Below are 21,360 nucleotides of genomic sequence, written 5' to 3' on the forward strand. Positions count from 1 at the left end.
CGGGCCGTGTGGGCGGGCTAGTCTTGGAAGCGGTTGAGCAGCTCGCAGGCCTTCCTCTCTAGCAGCTCCGAGATCTTCTTGACGCGCTTCTCACTGGCCGCGCGGACGTAGCTGCCCGCATCCAGCATGGCCACGCCGTCTCGCACCTCGCCCATGATGACCAGCGGGCTGTCGCCAGCCGTCACGTTGGGGCAGGGGCAGGCCCGGTCCATACCGCTCAGCGTCACCTCCAGGTACTTGGTGCCCAAGAGCCTGAGGCCCATCTTGTCATCCTTGAGCACGTCGTCCAGGGCCACGCGAGCGATGCCGCCGCCGCCCGCCTCAGGCTCCTCCAGCACCTCCGTGAGCCGCCCCACGATGGCGAAGTCGCTGCGGCACAGGCTGAGCGCCAGCTTGCTCCGGAGACGGCAGGCCCGGCAGGGCGGTGTCCGCGGTACGGGGCAGGCGTCCTCGCAGCTTTCGCGGCTCTCGAAGTTGTTGCCATTGCCCTCGCAGCCGCTGTACTCAAAGGGGTGGCACTGCTGTAGCAGCGGACTGTAGGCCCAGCGCGGCTCCCAGCCCTGGCAGGGGCCCTGCACGGCCGGCAGCACGCAGGCGTCCCTGGGGCCACGGGCGCAGGCCTGCTGGCACGCCTCGTAGGTCTCGAAGCCCTGGGCACCCCCGGCACAGCTGCCAACTGGGAAGGTCATGCAGCCGCCCCGCTGCGGGTCAAAGTGCCAGAGGACCTGGCCAGAGGGGGTGCCGACACAGGCCTGCGTGGTGGGCAGGCATTGGGCTGCGGCGGCGGCCACTGGGGCCCCGTCCTCGGCCGGCTCCCGCTGGACCACGGAGAGCGGGAAGTCGGCCCGCAGCAGGCCAGCGGCATTGCGTGCGGTGCATGTGTAGAGGCCGGCGTCCTCTGGCCTGGCATTGTAAAGCACCAGCTGCCCGATGCTCGTGACCACCACGTTGCCATACATCTGGTCTGGCCGCATGATCAGGTTCTCCCGCTGGTCACTCTGCTTCTCCCAGGTCACAGCAGGTGGCGGGCGGCCACTGACGTCACAGTGGAGGCTGGCTGTGCCCCCTACATAAACTGCCTGTGGGGAGGGGCTGCTGTAGAGGGCAGGCGGCACCAGGGCATCCCCGGGTGTCGGGCGGGCGGTGGTCTCGGGGGGCCCGGGGCTGCTGGGTGGCCTGCTGAGGACATGTTTGCAGGGCACAACGTGCAGGCGGAGGCCACGCAGGCAGGCCTCGGCATCCATGTAGCAGCGGTTGTAGTAGGTGAGGCCGTCCGAGGCGCAGGTGAAGCTGGGCTCCTTCTCACAGCGGTCACGGCAGCGGCACACAGGCTGCCCATCCCAGATGTCGCAGTCGGAGCCCTGCTGTGGGCACACGAAGCCATCACATGAGGCCGCCAGCTTGGGTGTGGCCAGGCCGCTGTCAGGGAAGCGGGCTGCCACGCAGCTCTGCAGCCCACACACGTTGGTGCAGCACTTCTCAGTGGCAGCGCAGTCCTGTGGAGGGGGCGGGAGCGGACAGCTCAGCGGACACCCAAATACCCCTCCCCCTTCAGCCCTGCCCCAGCATGCCCAGCGAGGGCAGGGGTGAGTCCCCTGCTGCCTCTCCCTGAATCTGTTTCCCTTCTGGGAGCTGTGCAGGTTTGCAGGTTTGCTTTCCATCTGGACAATGAACTACAACTGCCCGGCGCACCCATCACATAGGTCATCTCACAGGACCTCACGGAATCCTCAGACCCCTGGCCCCCAGAGCAGCTTTTTTTGTTATCCCATCATACACATGAGGACACTGAGGCTTCGGGAGGACGTAAAAGTGCTCAAGGCCACTGCAGTGGTGCAGGGCCGGGCTGCAAAGGCAGGACCTCCAAACAGGTTCCCGCCTCTCTGCCCCGCTGGACCTGAAAACAGCTAGTTGCAGGGTGGGGGTGGGCAGGTCTGAGAAGTGAGAAGGGGGCCTCCAGTTTTCAGACATGAAGGCAAAGACGGAGCGGCTGTCCCCAGGGCCCCTCATATGGAGCACAGTGTGAAACCCCAGCATAAGAGTGGGGACCCTGAGGAGGAAGTGACTTCCAGGGTTGAGGGTCCCCTCTGCAGGCAAGGCCTGGGGCGTGGGGGAGGTCCTGGCTTCTCCCATGCTGACCAGGGGCCCCCAATGTAGTCTGTCTCCCCCCAAGCTGGGCCAGTGGTGACAGTGCCTGTGCTCACCTGGTCTCTGACGCACTCACGCTCACAGGTGCTCTGGGCATCCACCCACAGGTTGGGGCTGAGCTGGTTGGGGCACACACCTGGGTGGCTCCCGGGCCCCGGCGGCAGGCTGGCCCCCGCAGTCAGCCCAACCAGGAGCAACAGCAGCAGGAGTGGCCTCAGGGCCGGCATGGGGACCGAGGGACCAGGGGGTGGGGGGTGTGGCCGCTAGCCCCTCCTCACGCCCTGCCGATCCCCACTCCCTGCAGGCATACACCCTCCCAGACCTGTGATCGGTGCCCCTACCCCCTGCCCCTGGACTCCCCTCTGTCCCCCAAGGTTGGAGCTCACAGCAGACGCTCAAGTCTCAGGCTGGGTGGGTTCCGGGTCTCTCCGAGCTGAGTCTGTGCCTGTGGCACCGGCCCCTCCCCCTCCTGGCCCCTCTGGTCAGCTCAGGGCAGGGGGCGGGGAGAGGAGAGGAAGGCTGGGGAGGGGCCAGCGCCCAGGAGCACAGAGACACTGGCCATGAGGGTCACCAAGGGGCGGAGAAGGGCGGCTCCGGCCGGAGAGAGGAGGGGGAAACGCTGTAACCGGAGCCCCTCCTCCCTCCAGGCCCTGGGATCAAAGCTGCCCTGCAAGAGGGGGCAGGGCTGGCCAACCCTTCTGGCTCCCCCATCCAACCCTGGGCCTGGGTCTTCCCCAGAGCAGGCCAGGCTGGCCTGCCACCTGGTAGTCACTACGTCCAGGCAAAGGTGCAGGGGCTCTGTGTTAAGCCCAGCAACGGTGGGGTTCTGCTCCCTTCCCAAGGAAGATTCCACAACCTTCCCCATACCCATTCTCATGGTCACACTGTGCCAGCAGGTCTTGGGGTCAAATCTAAACCCTTCCTGATGGAGGTGAAGCCTTTGCAGCACAAAGGTACCTGATGGGCACGGCCTGGGGGAGGCTGAGGCATGGCAGAACTTTGCATTCAGAGAGCCTGCTTCCCGCCCCTTCTGAAACCCAGGCACCTGTCTCCTGGTCCAGGCCCTTCCTCAAAGGGTTATGGTGATTGCCAAAAAAGTGGGGTACTAGAGCAGTGGGCAGGGAGGGAATGGTCTGTGTGTGCTGGCCGGCACAGGCGCCGGTCACAAGGGCTGTGGACACTAGAGACGCAGTGAGGGTGTTTACTTGGACTGATCTGAATCTCAGAGGCTGTGTGTGGCCCTGCGTGGGGCAGCGCAGTCCTGAGAGAGATCAAGGGCATCTAAGAGCACCCTGAGAACAGCGTGTCCCAGGAGAGCTTAAGGAACTGCAAGGACCCAAAGGTCTTCGCCTGCCCCTCCAGGCCCCTGTGACATTCAGGAAGGATGGAAGCTCCTCCTGGGCGTGGGGGCAGCGGGGAGATCAAACGCAGCCACTGCCAGAATGTGCTTTTCCCAAGGGTCTGGGGCCCCAGGAGTGCCTGCTCTGAGACTGGATGGGAGAGTGTCCTGTGACCCTGTGTCTGACTGGCTGACCTAAGAGGAAGGGTAATAAGAGCCTGGTTTGGTCCAAATGAGGCCAAGAGACACCCCAGGTGTGGAGGACACCATGGGTCCCCTGCCCTGTATTAGCCACAGCCACAGGCAGTGGTCTCCAAGCGTGTGGGCTACGTTCAGAGCAACTGCCCCCCTAACCCCATACCCGCTGACCTCCAGGGCGTCTGCCGCACTCCTGAGCTGAGCCCTACATACCCTTTTAAGTGGGTGGCTCTCCCACTGAGGGTGCTGGCCCCAAGGCCTGGGTTCTCAGTTGTGGTGAGTCTCGGGGCACAGTCCTTCTGGTCCACCACCTGCTCAAGCAGCAGAGGGAACCTGGTAGGCCCTGCCCAGGACTAGTGAGGGCTCAGTATCCCAGGTTCCGGCCCTGGGGGCAGCAGGCAGCAGATGGTCCCAGCGGCCATGGGTTGAACTACTGCACAGGCAGGAACAGCTGGGGAGAGCTGCTTCCAGGTCCACCTAGAAACGCAGGGAGCCCTGAAACCCTTCGGAGCTCAGCAAGGCAGTCATGGGGGATGGAGCAGGAACAAAGCAGCCCTCTGCAGTGCCACCCCTCCAACTGCCACTCAGCCCAGTGGGTTAAAGCCAGACTTTCATTCACTCAACGCAGCCTGGAGGCCAGAGCTGAATTATGTTTACTACACAAAGAAACTAAAACTGTCCAAAACGAGCCCAGGAATAGTGCAAGTGTGGACAGCAGCAAAGGGTAGTGTTGATAATGGTGAATGCAGGATCGTCCGTTTCCTCAAAACAATGTCCAAAGAAGGGGCTCCTGCTGGCAGGACAGGATGGGTGGGGCCTCCTCTGCCCACCCAACCCTGCTAGCAGCCAGGCCTCAGCCAGGATCCTGCTCACAGGCGCTGCAGCCCCTCTCCACCTCACCTCCCGTAACAGCAGCCCTCAGGGCACCCACCACAGAACAGTCCCGAGCAAGGGGGGTCACAGGCCAGGGAAGGGCCCGTGGGCAGGAGGTAGAGTTGAGCACCAGTGACCTGTGGCCACGTCACCAGCCAGGTGGACAGAAGGAGGCCAGGCCTCCAGCTCAGGCTGGCCGGTGGGTCCTTGAGGAGGGGCTCAGCGTCCACCATTAAGAAATGGGTGAGAAAGGTTTTGGTGACATGTGACCTCACAGAGGGGTGAAACTGGGTGAGGAGCGGCTATGGGATCACACCCAAGGTCAGAAGACAGAAGCTGGCCAGAGAAGGGTCTAGACACCCCAGGAGGCAAGTGGGGCAGGCTCAGTCCAGACTTGCCCAGGGCCTGGTGGCCCCAGTGGGCACTGCCTACAAATAGCTCTGTGTCAACTCGGAGAGACGCTGAGCCAGTTTCATGCAGCAACAGATGTAAACGGAACCGAAGGTGCAGAATCACAGAAGGAAGGTTGATGGCCCCCACGTGGGGAGAGAGGGAGCTGGGGAGGGACGTGGGGGGTGCACCCCGCTTCCCCTTTTCCAAGCAACGTGGGAACCTGCGAGTCGCCCCTGGCTCTGAACCCGTAGCTCCATGACACACACGGATGTCATCCAGGAAGGCCGGCGGGAGCCCTGGAAACTGCAGCTCCACCACGCACACTACTGGGGCCCGCACCCTCAGCACATGGCGGGCACACTGACCACCATGCTCAGAAAGACCAATGCATGTAGCTGGGGAGTCCAAGATTGCTGCCCAAAGCTTCACATGTTCTCCACTGGCCCCCACACAGCCCATGGCCCCATGTGAAGTGTTATGTGAATTCAGATTCAAGCCTCGATGGTGGATTCTTTCCCATCTTTGCCTCAAACACCTCCTCTCTCCCAATGTCCCAAAGCTCGTCCCCTCAGCTGTCATGGGCTCACTGCGTGGTTGCACGGAGGCTTCCCTGCTGGTCCTTTAAAAATGTACAAAAGGGGTGAATCTTCTTTTACATAAATAAGAAAGGGAACCTGGTCTCCCAGTCCCCAGGGACAGCCCCCTCACGGCTGGGGCCACGCAGAGCCGCCTCCAGGGGTCTTCTCAGCCACACCTCAGGGTCCTGGGCGTGATCCACCACCATCCCAGCAGCATGGTCCTCCACTGTCCTGTGGAGCTGGTCTGGCTGAGACCACCAGCCTACTAGGGGCATCCCCACGCTTCCCAGGAGGGACTGTGTGGCCAAAGTTTTCCCTGCACACAGCGCTGGGCCCAGCGCCCAGCCGGGAGCACTCCCTAAGCGTGAGCCCTCCCAGAGTGCATCTGGATGGGGCACAGCCTGCCGAGCTAGGAGATCTTGCAGTTGCTCCGCGAGCAGTTCTGGGGTGGGCTCTGGGGTGGTCGGATGGACTTGGACCGCTTGAGGCTGTTGCCCTTGCTGCCGCCACCCCCTGCTCCAGTAGCCAGTGAGTACGAGCGCCCGTGCATCATAACAGCGTTCATGCCATTGGCCATCGAGAAGGACTTGAGGTGGCTCTTGATGGTGACAGGAAGCGGGAGCTTGTCGATGAGGTGCACGGGGGTGCAGGAAACGATGGCCCGGCAGCAGAGGTCCTGCAGACTGAACACTGCAGGTGGGGGTCAGAAGATGGGGGGGCGGGGTCAGACCGTGTGGAGGGGATCAGACCATGGTCAGGTGGGCATGAGGCGCGGGGAGATCTCGGTGGCCAGTGGCAATCTCGCCAGCAGGTAAGCACAACTGATGCCTAGAGGGGGCTGGGGATTGGGGAGGTCTGCAAAGCTCCCAGGGTTCCTGAACCAGAACACCCCCAGACCCTGCCCCTGCCCCAGGCATGCAGAGAGCAGCCACTGGACGCCCTGCTCCCGTTTCATCCCCGGAGCCACGGCACACCGAGAGGTGCCCTTGGGAGACCCTGCAGGGCTCGGTGGCTAGACCTCCAGCCCCTCAGCCTGGGCGACTACGGAGCTTCCCTGGCCACCTTGGCAGCTCTGCTCTGGTGGGACTGCTGAGTCCAAGGGCCTGGGAGGCGGGGCCTGGAACCTGTCTGCCTGCTGGGGGTGGGACAGGTCAGTCAAGGCCCCACCCCTCCTGAGCCCCACCCCCAGCCCCACAGCCGGCCCCACTGGGCACACTCCTCACCTCGGTTGGGCCTCCAGATCTTCTCCATGCCGTGCCGCATAAGCACGATGCGGGACAGCTCAGTGAAGGACTCAATGACGTTGAAGTTGCACAGTGGGCTGACCTCGAAGAAGGTCATGCAGTTCTTCTCCGCGTAGGCACGCGCCTGCTCTGTCGGGACTTGCCGCTTGAAGGCCAGGTGCAGCCGGTTCCCAACCAGGATCCGGGGGACGCCGGGTGCATGCTAGGTAGCGCACAGGACTCAGCAGAGGCAAGAACGTGGGACGCCCCCTCTCTGCGCTGCCCCCCCGGGGGGCCCTCTGTTGCTTCTCTGATGAGGTGGGGCTCCTTGGGGCACAGGACCCCACTGGGAGAGTGCCATAGCAGTCAGTGCATGAGAAGATGCAGAGCCGGGTCACAGGAGGGGCTGAAAATGGGGGTAACAGAGTCTCCTCATGGGGGATGGGAGCGCACATGCTGGGGATGGGGTGACCCTGGAAGGGGGTGTCCACAGGAGCACACCTACCTCATCGATCTCCTTGATCCACCGGTCAATGCCGTCGAAGGACCAGCGGTTGGTGATGTCATACACCAGAAGTATCCCCTGCAAGGGAAACGCGAGCATTACGAGGCCCAGGGGCCGCCCGGATGGAAGGGGTCTGGTTCAGGCTTGGCCCTACACCGCTCCCTCCCAGCACAGGCAGGGCCAGGGACACTGGGGCACCAGCCAGACAGCTGTCAGGTGGACCATACAGTTTACTCAACAGGTGGCATCGTGGGAAATGTGCTTTGAGCATTCCTCTTTGCGTTTCAGGGCGGCTCTGTGCACAGGGCTCAGCTAGCCCTGTCCCTGTCTCCTCGCCGTGGCCAGGCCCTGTGGCCTTGGATGCTGCCCATGTGTGGGGGCTGCCTGACTGTCAGGGATCTCGTGGACTCAATACTCCCTCATCCCTCCCCCTGAGGACTCAGCTGGGGCAGAACTGGCAATTTTTCAGTGTCTTTCCTCCAAGCACGTTGTATTACCGTGATCATTTAAGTCACTCGACCTAAGACAGGTGCACAAAGGACCACGTATGGTGAGGGGCTGTATCGCCACACTACCCAGCAGTGCATTCTTCCCGGGGGGCACCGAGCAGAGGTGTTTCTGAGTTTTCCAACCCACACTTGCTGAGGACTCCAGTCACTCTGGCAGCTGCCCCCACAAGCCGCACAGAGGATGTGCTGCAGGGACTTTCCTGTCACGTTCCTTAGAGACCAATTACTCCATCTGCCCAGCTCTCCTTGTCATCTGTGCCTGGTACATCTCAGCGGGGACCTGTCACAAGCCTCAGGAAGGCACCTCCAGCAAGTGAGTGTGGCCCCCAAGCCCACTGCCTGTCTCTGGCCTTACATCCCACCCTGAAGCAGTCTCTGCCAGAACCCAACCCCAGGCAGGACTCACCCCCCCCCATCCCAGGAAGTCTTCTTCATTCAGCCCACGTCTCTATCACACACAGAGGAGGAGAAAAGTGCAGCTGAGATGGAAGGAACAGGGTACCCTCCATCTCAAAATGGGGAATTTTAAAGCCTTTCCCCTTAAAAATGTCCTTCAAATTCCAGAAGATGAGGTCCTGTTAAGACAAAGGTTGAGATTACTTTAACCCATCCTGGTGGCTCCTGCTCCCTGGATGGAAAGTGTTGCGCAGAGTAGGGCGGAGCTGCCTGCTAGGGAGGAATGCCAGGCCTGGAGGGGAATCGGTTGCTGTGGTGGTCGACAGAGTACACTGACAAGGAATTCATCCTGTTCCCGGGGGCACAGGGACCAAAGCCCTCTCCCTTGGTGTTGGGATGGGGGTAGAGCCACCCACCTTCCAACTTGGAAACCCCCTTCTAAGAAATAAATGAGGACGTATCTAAAGACCAGCCTTGCCAGATGCTCATCACGGCATCGCTCATAAGACAAAGATCAGGAAACAAACTAAACGTGCGGCCCCCAGAGCTGCTGAGCAGTCCAGCGAGGTGCAGACTCTCCTGGCAGGCAGGCAGGCGATGAAAGTAAGGATTCATTTGAGAGCACCTGTGCTGATCACATGCATAACAGACTGCAAGGTGACAAACATGGATCCCAACCGTTACAGACAGGGCAGTTTTTAAAAAAATACAAGTATAGGGGCTTCCCTGGTGGCACAGTGGTTAAGAATCCGCCTGCCAATGCAGGGACACGGGTTCGAGCCCTGGTCCGGGAAGATCCCACATGCAGCAGAGCAACTAAGCCTATGCGCCACAACTCTGAAGCCCGAGCACCTAGAGCCTGTGCTCTGCAACAAGAGAAGCCACCACAATGAGAAGCCTGCACCCCACAACAAAGAGTAGCCCCCACTCACTGCAACTAGAGAAAGCCCATGTGCAGCAGCGAAGACTCAATGCAGCCAAAAATTAAATAAATGAATAAATTAATTAAAAAAAAATACAAGTATAAACACTCCACACACCACACAGAAAAGGTTTCCACGGACATGACCACACATGGAAGGGCTGGACGGGGACTTACTTTCTTGCTTATGCTTCTTATGTAACGTTTATTAATTTTTTTATTTTTTGAATTCTACCATCTTTATTAACCTATCAATGTTACATTTTATACATAATATCTAGTTGTGTTCTCAAAGGGATCTACTTTAGGGGAATTCCCTGGTGGTCCAGTGGTTAAAACTCTGCACTTCCATTGCAGGGGGCATGGCTTCAATCTCTGGTCAGGGAACTAAGACCCCACATGCCGTGCATTGGGGGGAAAAAGAAAAAAAGGATCTACTTTAGTACATCGTGTTAATAGTAAAAAGCCAAGTAAGATGGCTGAACTTCAACCTAGCATTTATTTTTTAGTAAATTTATTTATTTATTTATTTATTTTTGCTGCGTTGGCTCTTCGTTGCTGCATGTGGGCTTTCTCCAGTTGTGGTGAGCGGGGGCTACTCTTCGTTGCGGTGCGCAGGCTTCCCATTGTGGTGGCTTCTCTTGTTTCGGAACACAGGCTGTAGGTGTGCGGGCGTCAGTAGTTGTGGCTCCTGGGCTCTAGAGCGCAGGCTCAGTAGTCCTGGAGCACGGGCTTAGTTGCTCCGCGGCATGTGGGATCTTCCCGGACCAGGGTTCAAACCCATGTCCCCTGCATTGGCAGGCGGATTCTCAACCACCGCGCCACCAGGGAAGTCCCTAACCTAGCATTTTAATATCCTATGGACAAGGTAAGCTAGAAAAGTCAATCACTTTGCGCACATGTAAGAGTAGTGTTCCAAAATGACTAGGAAGGTGCTACTTTTAAGCAGGGGAGGAAAAAAACCTTTCATTTTGGTCTTTTATTTCCCCAGCAAATTATACTTTCAATTAACAGCAACAATGACATCATAAAAAAATGCTTTTTTTTTTTTTTTGTACAGGGGCCTCTCACTGCTGTGGCCTCTCCTGCTGCGGAGCACAGGCCCCGGACGCGCAGGCCCAGCGACCATGGCTCACGGGCCCAGCCGCTCGGCAGAACGCAGGATCCTCCCGGACCGAGGCACGAACCTGCGTCCCCTGCATCGGCGGGCGGACTCTCAACCACTGCGCCACCAGGGAAGCCCTATGCTCTGCTTTTTAAATTTCTGTACTTCAGTACGAATTAAAATAGTACTGGAGTCTTTTGGGAGTGTAACTGAGCCTCTTTATCGGTAACCTGGTCCAGGTTGGGTATAGCCCTAACTGAAGGGAGGACGGCTATGTACATAAGGATTAGACCCACTTGGTACTTCCAGGAGGTAGAGTGAAACCTGGTCTTGGTTGACAGGACCCGGGTTGTCTTGGAGCCATACTGGGTTGTAAGGCAGGGGCCACAGTGTAACTAGTGGGCTGAAAGTCTATGGAGGGTGGGTAACTGCTCGCCTGGTACTGCTGAGCCGGGTGAGCAGGCAAGTTGCTGAGACTGACCAGAAAAGGCAGGAGCCGGTGCCTGAGAAGTTGGTTGCTGGCCATGTCCCTGGAACTGCTGAGGCTATTGAGGTGCATTTGGCCGATACAGCCTGAATACTGAATATCATTCTGCTGTAGTGGCTGGGAGGTGCCTGTGGCTGCTGAGTGCCATGGCCAGCCTGCTGCAGGTACTGCTGGCACATCTGACCTTCACTCTGACCTGCTTGAGTCTGAGCTCCTGTACATGGTGGCTGCTGTGGCTGAATTCCTGGTGGGTAAGCTGCAGAGGACGCAGCAATGCTGTTGCGAGTTCCTGAACAGTCTTCTTTCTGCAGGAGCACTGGGTGGCCCTGAAACCTGATCATCTGTTAAGCTGAACGCTGACAGGACATTTTTATTGATTTCACCTTGGTTTTTTTTTTCTTCTTAGATAGTTATTTTATTTATTTATTTGACCATGCCGGGTCTTAGCTGCGTCATGCAGGATCTTCGTTGTGGCATGCAGGCTCTTAGTTCCTGACCAGGGATCGAACCTGGGCCCCCTGCATTGGGAGCATGGAGTCTTAACTGATTATGGACTGGAGGATTTTTGCAGAAACTTAACGCCTGTGGCTGGCGATTTTTAGTTTGGCCGGCCAAAAAGTTAATTCTTCTATTTCATTAACACTTTGCAGGTTATCACATTCAATAGTTACACTTGACACACCTGTAAAGTCCTCTAATTTTTCAGAAATGTTGTCTTCGATCCACTTTTCTGCAGAAGCAAAGGAGTTTCATGTTCACTTTCCGTATCAGAATCAATCACTAAAGTTTTTTGTCTTTTTGTTGGTCTACTATGCATATCGTCTGAATCAGAACTATATTCTGAAGAACTATCATTTTCTGAGACACTAGGGTATATGTCGTTTGGACAATCAGAGAAAGCATCTGCATAAAATTCACAGAAATATTCTACTTCACTCAAAATTTCGCGATGCGTCATTTTTGAAAATTTTACATTTATAATATACACAAGGTTGGAACAAAAACCTAACGGAGCAAAATGTGAATGACAATGACAATCGTAAGTTGTATAATGAACCCGTGATCAATTTTAAGCTCTAACAACTTTGCATGGTGATGTTAATTGTATCACTCTCTAAAAACATATTGATACATCTCCGGTCAATAATGTGTTAACCGCTTGACCACCAAGGAAGTCCCTCACCTTGGTTTTTGAAAGGATCAAAAGCTGATATACTTGCTGCCATAACCTGAGTAGACTGTTTTCCAGAAGAATCAGAAGCAGCAGGCTTTTTTTTTTTTTTTTTTGCGGTACGCGGGCCTCTCACTGTTGCAGCCTCTCCCCTTGCGGAGCACAGGCTCCGGACGCGCAGGTTCAGCGGCCATGGCTCACGGGCCCAGCCGCTCCGCGGCATGTGGGATCTTCCCGCACCGGGGCACGAACCCGTGTCCTCTGCATCGGCAGGCGGACTCTCAACCACTGCGCCACCAGGGAAGCCCAGCAGGCTTCTTTTTTCAATGTCCTTTTCTAGCAGCAGGCTTTTCTTCCCTACCATTCACAGTATCATTTTCAGGAATGTTGGTGGACGGTCCTGGCTCTCCAGGTGGTTCCAAGCTATCCAATAAGTGATTCACTTTATTTAAAAGTTCCATCAGTTCTCGATGAAGGTATTTCACCTGACTTGATTCAAGGGGTGTTGGTTGGCAGTTAACAAATAATGTTGGTTTCAGCATCCTACTACACTGAACTGCAAAGGAAAGGTCAGAACTATCAAAAACTGTTATAAGATCTCCATCTTCATGTTTATATTTTACTGTAATTTCATCATTACTCAGAAGTTTTCCTCTGAAGAGTCACTGCATCATTAGCACTAATTCATCATAAGTATTATCTTCATTATGAATGGGAATTTGCTGAATATCCTCCCCAAGTTGAGCTTTGATGATTAGCTTCCCACTCAGATTCAACTACCCAATCATGGTGGACTCCAGGATGTTCTATATATAAAAGTCTAGAGAAAGATGGTTTGTCCAGGTCACTGTTGCTGCCCCTCCACAGGTCTCCGCTGATCAGATCAGTGTGAGGCTGCCACTGCTGGACTCTGGGGCACTGGGGGAAGGCTGTGGTCACAGCCCACTTGGTTGCCCTCCCCAGGGCCGCCGCATCTTGCTGGCAGGCTCTCACAGGCCCTGGCCAATCACACAGACCCACCAAGCCTAGTGAAAGCTCGGGCCAGTACTGGCAGGTGGGGAAAGAAGAGGGGTGGGCCTAAAAGCTCAAGCAAATGAGGAGAAGCCCATTTCTTGGGTTCAGGCTTCAACTGTACCCTGAGACTGTCGAGGAGCCTGCCCCTGGCTGGCGCCAGCCTCTGCCCACCACCAACAACCACCACCTAAGTCTGACAGGGCAGGGTGATGACAGAGAGGTCACAGGAGGAAGGACACAGAGCTGGTCACACTGCAGACAGGGACCAAAGTGATCATGGGCTTGGCAGGGAAAAACACCTAGGGTCGACCACAGGTGGGATAGTTGAGAAACCAAAATGAGGCTCCTGGTTAGAAGGACTACCCCCTCAAAGGACTCCAGAATCAGCTGTGTATCTCAAAGAGCCAGAGGAGGGGCAAAGAGATTCTCACTATATTTCTTTTCTTTTTTTTTTGCTTAGCTTTTTAAAAGTTAGTAAGTACTCTAGGATATAAATAGAAGCTCTGGTCCCTTAACCCGCCCAGGAATCACCTGTCTTTCAAGCATCTCCCAGGCGTTTCCTAACCCAGACTGGCTCATGGTGCAAACCACCTGGCACCCGCAGGGCCCTTCCCCCACAGCGGCCAGCACCTCATGCCAGGCTCATCAGCTAGCACTGCTGTTGGGTTTCAGGTAATGCACCTAATTTTATTACAAGCATCAGCGATGAACCTCTGAGTACATACATATAACTCGAGCTGTAAGAGAGAATCTCTGGATGTGGAGCTTGGGCCTAGGAGTGCACACACTTATTGTTGCCAAGGTGATCTATTGAGCTTATACACCAAAAAACGCACAGGTTTTAGGTATGAACAGTTTGATGACTTTGGACAAATATATATACCTGCGCAATCACCACCCCAACTAAAGCACAGAAGTGAGTTTTTTAATTAAGTTAGTTTTGGAGTGAGTAATGCATTTATGTGGTGAAGATGCCAAGGAACCAGAGACTGTGGCTGAACACACCTGCCCACGCTCATATGCATGGGCTCTGCCCAGAAGCCAGCGCACTGACAAGGGGAGCAGCCGTCAAAGCTGTTGATCCACACGCGCCCCACCCAGGTGGGGCCAAATGGCAGGCTGGTGTCCTAGTCAGCACTCGCTGGGCACCCAGACCACTCTCCACGTGAAACCCGAAACCCTCCCTCCAGGAGACCAGTGCCTGACTGAGCTCCCCCTCGTCCTAATCCAGCTGATCCCAAACCCCAACTAAACAGGACGTCGCCCACTGCTGGCTCCCTCCACATGCACAGCCCTGGGGGAACTGGTGCAGGGGACCGCTCTCCCCCTGAGCAGGAAGCATGGGCCTCCTGGGCCACGAGTGGTCACCTCAGACCTCGGCAACAGAAAACAAGGACCACAAGACAGAGAGGGCCAGGGGTTGGTCGGTGGCTCTGTGGCCTGGGCCCTGAGAGATCTGCAAGGCCTCTTTGTTCTTAACCGAGGGTAGGAGGGTGACAAGACAAGAAAAACAAGACTTGGGAAGACAGTTATGCCAGTCTGCACCATCGGGCTGCACAAAGCCATGCTGGTGCCAACTCTGGAAAACACCAATCAAACAGGATGGAAACAGGAAAGGCGAAGCACTACTGTTTAGGCAGGAGCACCCACGGTCAGCTTTGCAGCCCAAAACCACCTACCCACCCACCATCCAGGCCCGAGATGCGCACTCAGAATCTGCAACTGGCTCCTCCAGCCCAGAAGCAACAAGAACCTCTGGAATTAGCACAGAATTAAGCGCAAGCAACGACACATACACACTGACTGCTGATTGCTCTGGAGAGGATGTGGACGTGGTAAAGGTGTTCCCTTCCCCAAAGTGCATGCTCTGGCAAATGCCCAGGTTCTCAGGCGTGCCCTTCTGTCCTGCTCCATGTTCACATCTGAGCAAGCGGACATCTGAGCCCGTTCACGTTCAGTCTCCCAGGACCTTCCTTGATATTTCCCAATCGCCCAATTATCATAACCCAAGGTAACCACTCCCCTTATCTCTTCATTTTCTTTTTTTATCGAAAAAGTAACAATGTGTATGCCATAAAAAACTGGGAAACATTCAAAAGCAAAGGGAAGACAACAGAACTCATCAGTAATCCCATGGTCCAGAAATAATGAACACCTCTCCTCGGAACATGGCTTTCTCACTTCCTTGTATGTATGAATCATTGTCAGGGTCCCTCCTCTACAGAAGGTGGCCTGCGGGACACACTCCTTGGTGCTCAAGCGCACCCCTGTGCGTCCACTGAGGGCCCGGCTGTAAGGGCCTTGTCCTTCCTTAATCTCACATCCAGTGCCGTCCACACCTGAGGGCTGCTGTCCCTGACCACCCAGCACCAGCTGCTCCAGGTGGAACTGCCAGGTTAAGTACCACCTTTGCGGCCACTCACACCAGGCACACACTGGGGGGTGGAGCCAGCGGACAGGCAGCACCACTGCAGGCCGGAGCCTCTGAGCCCAGCCTGAGGCCTCCACCCACATTCACACCTCAGCAGGGAGGGAGGCGCTCTCACCACCCCTGAGTGTCTCCGGCTCAGGAGGGGGAGCCTGGTTACCTGAAGACACCAGCGATTCCTGCTCACCAGGCAGAAAGGACGCCCGGGGCTCCCCACTACCCAGGCCAGATTGAAGGGGTGACAGGCTCCACACAGCCAGAGGCCCTGACACGGGCCCATGGGCCCCCTGGCGGAGCACCCTGTCTGGGGAGAATGGTTGGACAGGGCTGACTGAGGGCTCTCCTCAGCAATTCCAGAAGCCCAAGGGGTCATGGCCCCGCCCTGCACAGACAGGGCTGGTCCTGAATCCAGTCCCCTCACGCTGAAGCGAAGCAGCGAATGGGTAGCTGGTCTATTCACACAACTGCTTCTTCCCCTCCTTCCAGCCTTGAATCACAAACAGACCCGGTCAGCATGCAAGCCCGTTGTAGGGAGCCCAGGAGACACAGAGAGGGACGAGCAAGTCCCCAGCCCCCCAGTGAGCCCCCTCGGCCCTGCGCAGGCCACAGCTTACGTGCTCTTCCAGGGCAGGCCCCGCCCGGGACAGCCCCCGTCTCCGCTCCCTGCTAATGCCCTGCCCTTTAGGACCTGCGGCAGCCCCTCCCACGGCAGCTCCAGCTCCCAGTCTGGTGGTCTGATGAGTGATCCAGACCGGCTGGCCCTGAGAGCTCCAGCAGCCTCCTCACTCAGCACAGGGAGAAGTCACCCCTGGTGAACCAGGTGATGGGGGACCTCTCCACAGTACAGGGTTCCCACACACCTCCCGCAGCAGCTCTGGGCAGCAAGGGCCACAGGAGCTCGTGGGGCCCTGGCACCCTCTGAAGGCTGAGGCCCCTCCACTTGGGGGCATCCTTGTTTGGGCTCCTGGATGGAAGGCTGATGTTCAAACGTAAAACTTCCTTGGAAAGAACCCTGCACGTGGTGTCTGACAGCACCGCACGTGTGAGGAGAACGGCCCCTCTGGAGAACAACCCCGGCAGCACCGCTGGTCTTACCTGTGCGCCCCTGGAGTAGGACCTGAAGATGGTGCAGAACCTGCCCTGGCCCGATGTGTCCCTGAAACAAAGGTGGTTGGGGATGCGGCCCGTGGGACCCCAGCATGCACAGCATGACCCCCTCCTACTCTGCTGCACATGCTGGCCAACCTCCATGGGCCTGGGCACCCCAGGAGACTGCCCTGCGGGGCTGGAGAACCCCAAGCCTGGAGGAATTTACATCTCAGCTTTGAGGTTCTGGAAATGCCCTTAATGTGGAGCCCAGTAAAGGGTGAGGCGACAGGGGCTGTGGCCCCTGTGGAAGTGAGTCTTTGTGGACAAAGGGAGCTGGGCTCTGCCCGAACAAGCAGCCCTGGGCCTTCTGGTTTCTGCATCACGTCCCAGCCCACGTTTATACAGGGGCGGTATCAACAGCTAGTCTACTGACACGTAAACAGGGAGCCTTCCAGTGGCTTCCTGGCCTGCACAACAACTGAAGTGTGGCAGCCAGGCACCTTGGCCGCACAGCCCGACTCACCAGAGTTCCAGCTTGACCCGCCGGCCGTCCAGCAGGATGGTGGTGGTCTTGTAGTCGATCCCTGCAAGGAAGCAGAGGGTGGCTGAAGGACCCACCTGGCCAGCGCCCAGTCCCTGAAGCCAGGCGGAAGTGTGGCTCCAGCCCAGGGAGCACAGTGACCCCAGCTGGCCACCCTCCTGTCACCCCAGAGGCCCAAGCTGGGTACCAATGGCACCGGCCGAAGGGAGGGCAGCTGGTCTCAGCACCGGCCCACGTCGTGTGCTTCTCAAAGCTAATGGGTTTTCTGAGTTCTTGGGTTCACTGCAGCTCCCAGATACTGATAACGGGAGCGTGCTTGGAGCACGATTTAGTGGTACAGTAACGTCTAAAATGCCATTTCTCTGGAGAGGTATCTGGAGAACCTCTGCTTGCCATGTCTTTAGTTTTTATTCTTTATACTTTTTTTTTTTTTTTTTGGTTTAACCTGTTAATGGATTTTAGAGTGTGCCCAGGCCTGTGGTTTGCTCCCAGAAGTCTCGGGGTGCTGATAGCCCTACCGGCAAACATGTGTGTGAGGGTTCTCGTTTCCTTGCCCGAAGGTACCCACAGAATGTCTAGTTGCAGCGCAGCTGGTGGGGGAGCAGAACTTGAAGGTCATGCAGGTTTCTGCCCACGTGCTTCCCGTCTCCTGGCCCCTGCATCGGCAGGCGGACGCTCAACCACTGCGCCACCAGGGAAGCCCTATACTTTTTAAAATTGAAGTATAGCTGAATTATGTTTCAGGTGTACCACAAAGTGATTCAGCTATATATATATATCTACCCTTTTTCAGATTCTTTTCCATTATAGATTTATATAAGATATCGAACATAGTTTTCTATGTTACACAGTAGATCCTTGTTTATTATTTTTTCATACTTTTAAGCAAAAACAGTCAGTCCAAGAAAGGTGGGTAGGAGCAGGGCCAGTGCTGGATGAATTACTTTAGATGTAAGATCTTAAACTGGTTTATAGGCCATCAGGAAACTTCCTAAAAGCTGTCTTTCCTCCTCCTCCCTTAAGCCTTAAAGATGTCATCAGCTTCTTGGCTGTTTATAACACTTGCTCTAAGAAGGCTTGGAAATGGGCATTTTTAATGCAGACACTGCTCTCACACATTGTGTGTGCATGTGCAAAGCCAACCTCAGAGAGCTGCACGTGAAGCTTCTACCCCCAACGTCCTTCCATCTGGCTAACTTCTAACCATGTGTCAAAACCTGGCTCCCACCCATCAAGACACTCAACGGAATGAAAACACAATCCATGAAATGGGAGAGAATATTTGCAAATCACACATCTGATGAGGAACTGATATTCAGAAAATATGAAGAAATCTTACCACTCAACAACAACAAAAATGCAATTAGAAAATGGGCAAAAGACTTTCTCCAAAGAAGATATGCAAATAGCTAATAAGCACATGAAAGGATGCTCAACATCACTAATCAGTAGGGAAATGCAAATCAAAACCACATGAGAAGGACTTCCCTGGTGGCGCAGTGGTTAAGAATCCGCCTGCCAATGCAGGGGACACAGGTTCGAGCCCTGGAAGATCCCACGTGCTGCAGAGCAACTAAGCCCATGTGACACAAATACTGAGCCTGCACTCTAGAGCCCGCAAGCCACAACTGAGCCCGTGTGCTGCAAGTACCGAAGCCCACGCACCTAGAGCCCAAGCTCCGAAACAAGAGAAGCCACCGCAATGAGAAGCCCGTGCACCACAACAAAGAGTAGCCCCCGCTTGCCTCAACTGGAGAGAGCCTGCGTGCAGCAATGAAGAACCAACGATGAAGACCCAATGCAGCCAAAAAATTAATTAATTAATTAAAATAAAGAAAAAACCACATGAGATACCACGTCACACCCACTAGATGGTTATTATCAAAAACCCAGAAAGTAAGCAGCATTGGTGAGGATGTGGAGAAATCGGAACCTTTGTGCACTGCTGGTGGGAATGGAAAATGGTGCAGACACCATGGAAAACAGTATAGCATTTCCTCAGAGAATTAAACACAGAATTACCATGTAATCCAGAAATTCCACTTCAGGTTTATACCGCAAAGAAGTGAAAGCAGGAAATCAAACATGTATATATTTGCACATCCACGTTCACTGCAGTATTATTCACAATAGTCAAAAGGTGGGCGCAACCCAAGCGTCCAAAGACGGATGAAGTCCATCTGTACAACAAAATATTATTCGACCTTAAAAAGGAAGGAAAGGGGGCTTCCCTGGTGGCACAGTGGTTAAGCATCTGCTTGCCAATGCAGGGGGAACATGTGTTTGATCCCTGGTCCGGGAAGATCCCACATGCCACAGAGCAACTAAGCCTGTGCACCACAACTACTGAGCCCACACACCCTAGAACCCACACGCTGCACCTACTGAAGCCCGTGCACTCTAGGACCCGCATGCTGCAACTACCGAGCCCGCGTGCTGCAACTACTGAAGCCCACGCTCCTAGAGCCTGTGCTCTGCAACAAGAGAAGCCACTGCAATGAGAAGCCCGCACGCTGCAATGAGAAGCCCATGCGCCACAACAAAGAGTAGACCCCACTTGATGCAACTAGAGAAAGCCCGTGCACAGCAATGAAGACCCAATGCAGCCAAAAATAAAAATAATAATAATTTTTAAAAATAATAAAAAAAATAAAAAGGAGGGAAAGTCTGACACATGCTACAACATGGATGAATCTTAAAGACATGCTCGGTAAAATAAGCCCTACACAAAAGGACAAATCCTGTATGATCCCTTCTACGAGGTCCCTGGAGCATCAGATTCAGAGACAGAAAGTAGACAGAGGTCGCCAGGGGCTGGAGGAGGAGGTGGGGAGTTAGTGCTTAGTGGGGACAGTTTCATTTGGGAAGATGAGAAAGTTCTGGAGCTGATGGGGGTGCCACTGAACTGTACACCCAAAAATATTTAAAATGGTAAATTTTATGTTGTGTATATTTTGCCACTTTTTTTTTTTTTTTTTTTTTTTTTTTTTTTTGTGCGGTAGGGGGGCCTGTCACTGTTGTGGTCTCTCCCGTTGCTGAGCACAGCCTCCGGACGCACAGGCTCAGCGGCCACGGCTCATGGGCCCAGCCGCTCCGGGGCATGTGGGATCTTCCCGGACCGGGGCACGAACCCGTGTCCCCTGCATCGGCAGGCGGACTCTCAACTGCTGCGCCACCAGGGAAGCCCACATTTTTTTTTTTTAAGTGAAAGAAGATTCTCCTGCACATACTCTCAAGCTAAAGAAACACTCTTTAGGGAGGAATAGAACTCAGGCCCGTCTCCACCGTCCTTCCTCTGCATCCACCCCTCCCCACAACTGTCTGCTGATAACCCACTTCTTTGGGTGGAAACTCTTGGAATTCTCTGCCAAACAGGAAGCTCAGATTTGGCCCAGGACACCCTCTTTTCAGTCTTGGTTCTACAGCTGCTGTGAGAGCTGGGCCCCATGAGGACAGTGTTGGAAACAGCAACCTCCAGGAAGGCTGTGGATGGGGATGCCCACCCTCTACGCAATGTCACCTCCATGTGGTGGACCAGCCCAGCAGGTTCTGGCCATGGGGACTGGACACCCTCCGCCAAGGGCAGCCCCCACGAAAGGACCCCGATCGAGGTGGCACCATGGCCCAAAGGCCCAGCCTGGAGCTGCAGGAAGGAGTGGGCGCCCAGGAGGAAGCAGGGCACAGGGAGGGGGGCTGCTGCCCTCGCCCACCTCTGGGGAGGATGGCAGCCTCTGCACACCGTGAGGCTTGCACAGCTGGGCGCCTTGCCCACCCACCGCCTGCGCCCAACCGACCCCTTACTCACGACTTCAACTTCAGAAAGGATGACCAGTCCCCACCCTCCAGGAGCTCTGCTCAAAGCTCTGCCAAATGCCCAAGAGAGACCTGTGGGGACAGGCACTCAGAGCCAGAAGCAGGCACCATGAGGGATCAGCTCCGTTCTCCTCCCAGCACGCGCCCCCCGCACCTCCCACAGTCCACCAGCTGGGTCAGAGTGCTCCCGGAGAACAGGGCTCCTAGGGAATGGGCCACTAAACCAGTGAGACTCCCGCCCAGGAGCCCTCCCTACAGCGCAGCACTAGCACCCCCAGAAAGGCTGAGCAGCCTTGTGAGGGGACTGAGGGCAGTGGACGGCAGGTCCCCACAGCAGACGGCAGTGTCCAGCTGAGAATGGCCGGGGAGCTGGCCGTACAGAAAACACGGACAGCCCGCAGACTGACACGCTCCCTCGGAGGTAAAAAAAATCTCAAGTAGGGGGCTTCCCTGGTGGCGCAGTGGTTGAGAGTCCGCCTGCCGATGCAGGGGACATGGGTTCGTGCCCTGGTCCGGGAAGATCCCACATGCCGCGGAGCTGCTGGGCCCGTGAGCCATAGCCACTGAGCCTGCGCGTCTGGAGTCTGTGCTCTGCAGCGGGAGAGGCCGCAACAGTGAGAGGCCTGCG

At 55.9% G+C, this 21,360-nt stretch overlaps 2 protein-coding genes and 1 pseudogene across 3 annotated transcripts in view; all 3 read right to left on the bottom strand.

The window, feature by feature from the left end:
* Positions 1-14: 14 nt before the first annotated feature.
* On the bottom strand, positions 15-2,456 carry WFIKKN1 (WAP, follistatin/kazal, immunoglobulin, kunitz and netrin domain containing 1). The gene is made up of 2 exons (XM_007453615.1): positions 2,205-2,456; positions 15-1,496 (listed from the first exon to the last, which is right to left on the bottom strand). Exons 1-2 carry the CDS (start codon positions 2,373-2,375, stop codon positions 18-20), a joined length of 1,650 nt encoding a protein of 549 aa, XP_007453677.1. The 5' UTR covers positions 2,376-2,456; the 3' UTR covers positions 15-17.
* Positions 2,457-5,938: 3,482 nt separating this feature from the next.
* RAB40C (RAB40C, member RAS oncogene family) overlaps positions 5,939-21,360 on the bottom strand; it is a 28,034-nt gene continuing 12,612 nt past the window's right edge. Inside the window, exons 2-6 of one of the 2 annotated variants that reach the window (XM_007453617.1) lie at positions 16,902-16,962; positions 16,385-16,445; positions 7,258-7,335; positions 6,753-6,918; positions 5,939-6,219 (exon numbers count right to left, since the gene is read on the bottom strand). In XM_007453617.1, the coding sequence (XP_007453679.1) occupies positions 5,939-6,219; positions 6,753-6,918; positions 7,258-7,335; positions 16,385-16,445; positions 16,902-16,962 (647 nt within the window). Of the gene's footprint in view, positions 6,220-6,752; positions 6,976-7,257; positions 7,336-16,384; positions 16,446-16,901; positions 16,963-21,360 lie in introns of both variants that reach the window. The other variant, XM_007453616.1, reaches the window with a different exon arrangement.
* On the bottom strand, positions 10,409-12,635 carry LOC103082034 (protein TFG-like; annotated as a pseudogene).

This window comes from Lipotes vexillifer, unplaced genomic scaffold, assembly GCF_000442215.2.
Source record: "Lipotes vexillifer unplaced genomic scaffold, Lipotes_vexillifer_v1.1 scaffold914, whole genome shotgun sequence".
Classification (NCBI taxonomy): Eukaryota; Metazoa; Chordata; class Mammalia; order Artiodactyla; family Lipotidae; genus Lipotes; species Lipotes vexillifer.

What these genes read in the sequence shown, in the direction of transcription:
- WFIKKN1 (XM_007453615.1), bottom strand. Translation starts at nt 2,375, where the DNA reads ATGCCGGCCCTGAGGCCACTCCTGCTGCTGTTGCTCCTGGTTGGGCTG. An exon ending in GTGAGTGCGTCAGAGACCAG is followed by an intron (nt 1,497 to 2,204) that starts GTGAGCACAGGC and finishes CCCCCTCCACAG; the next exon opens with GACTGCGCTGCCACTGAGAA.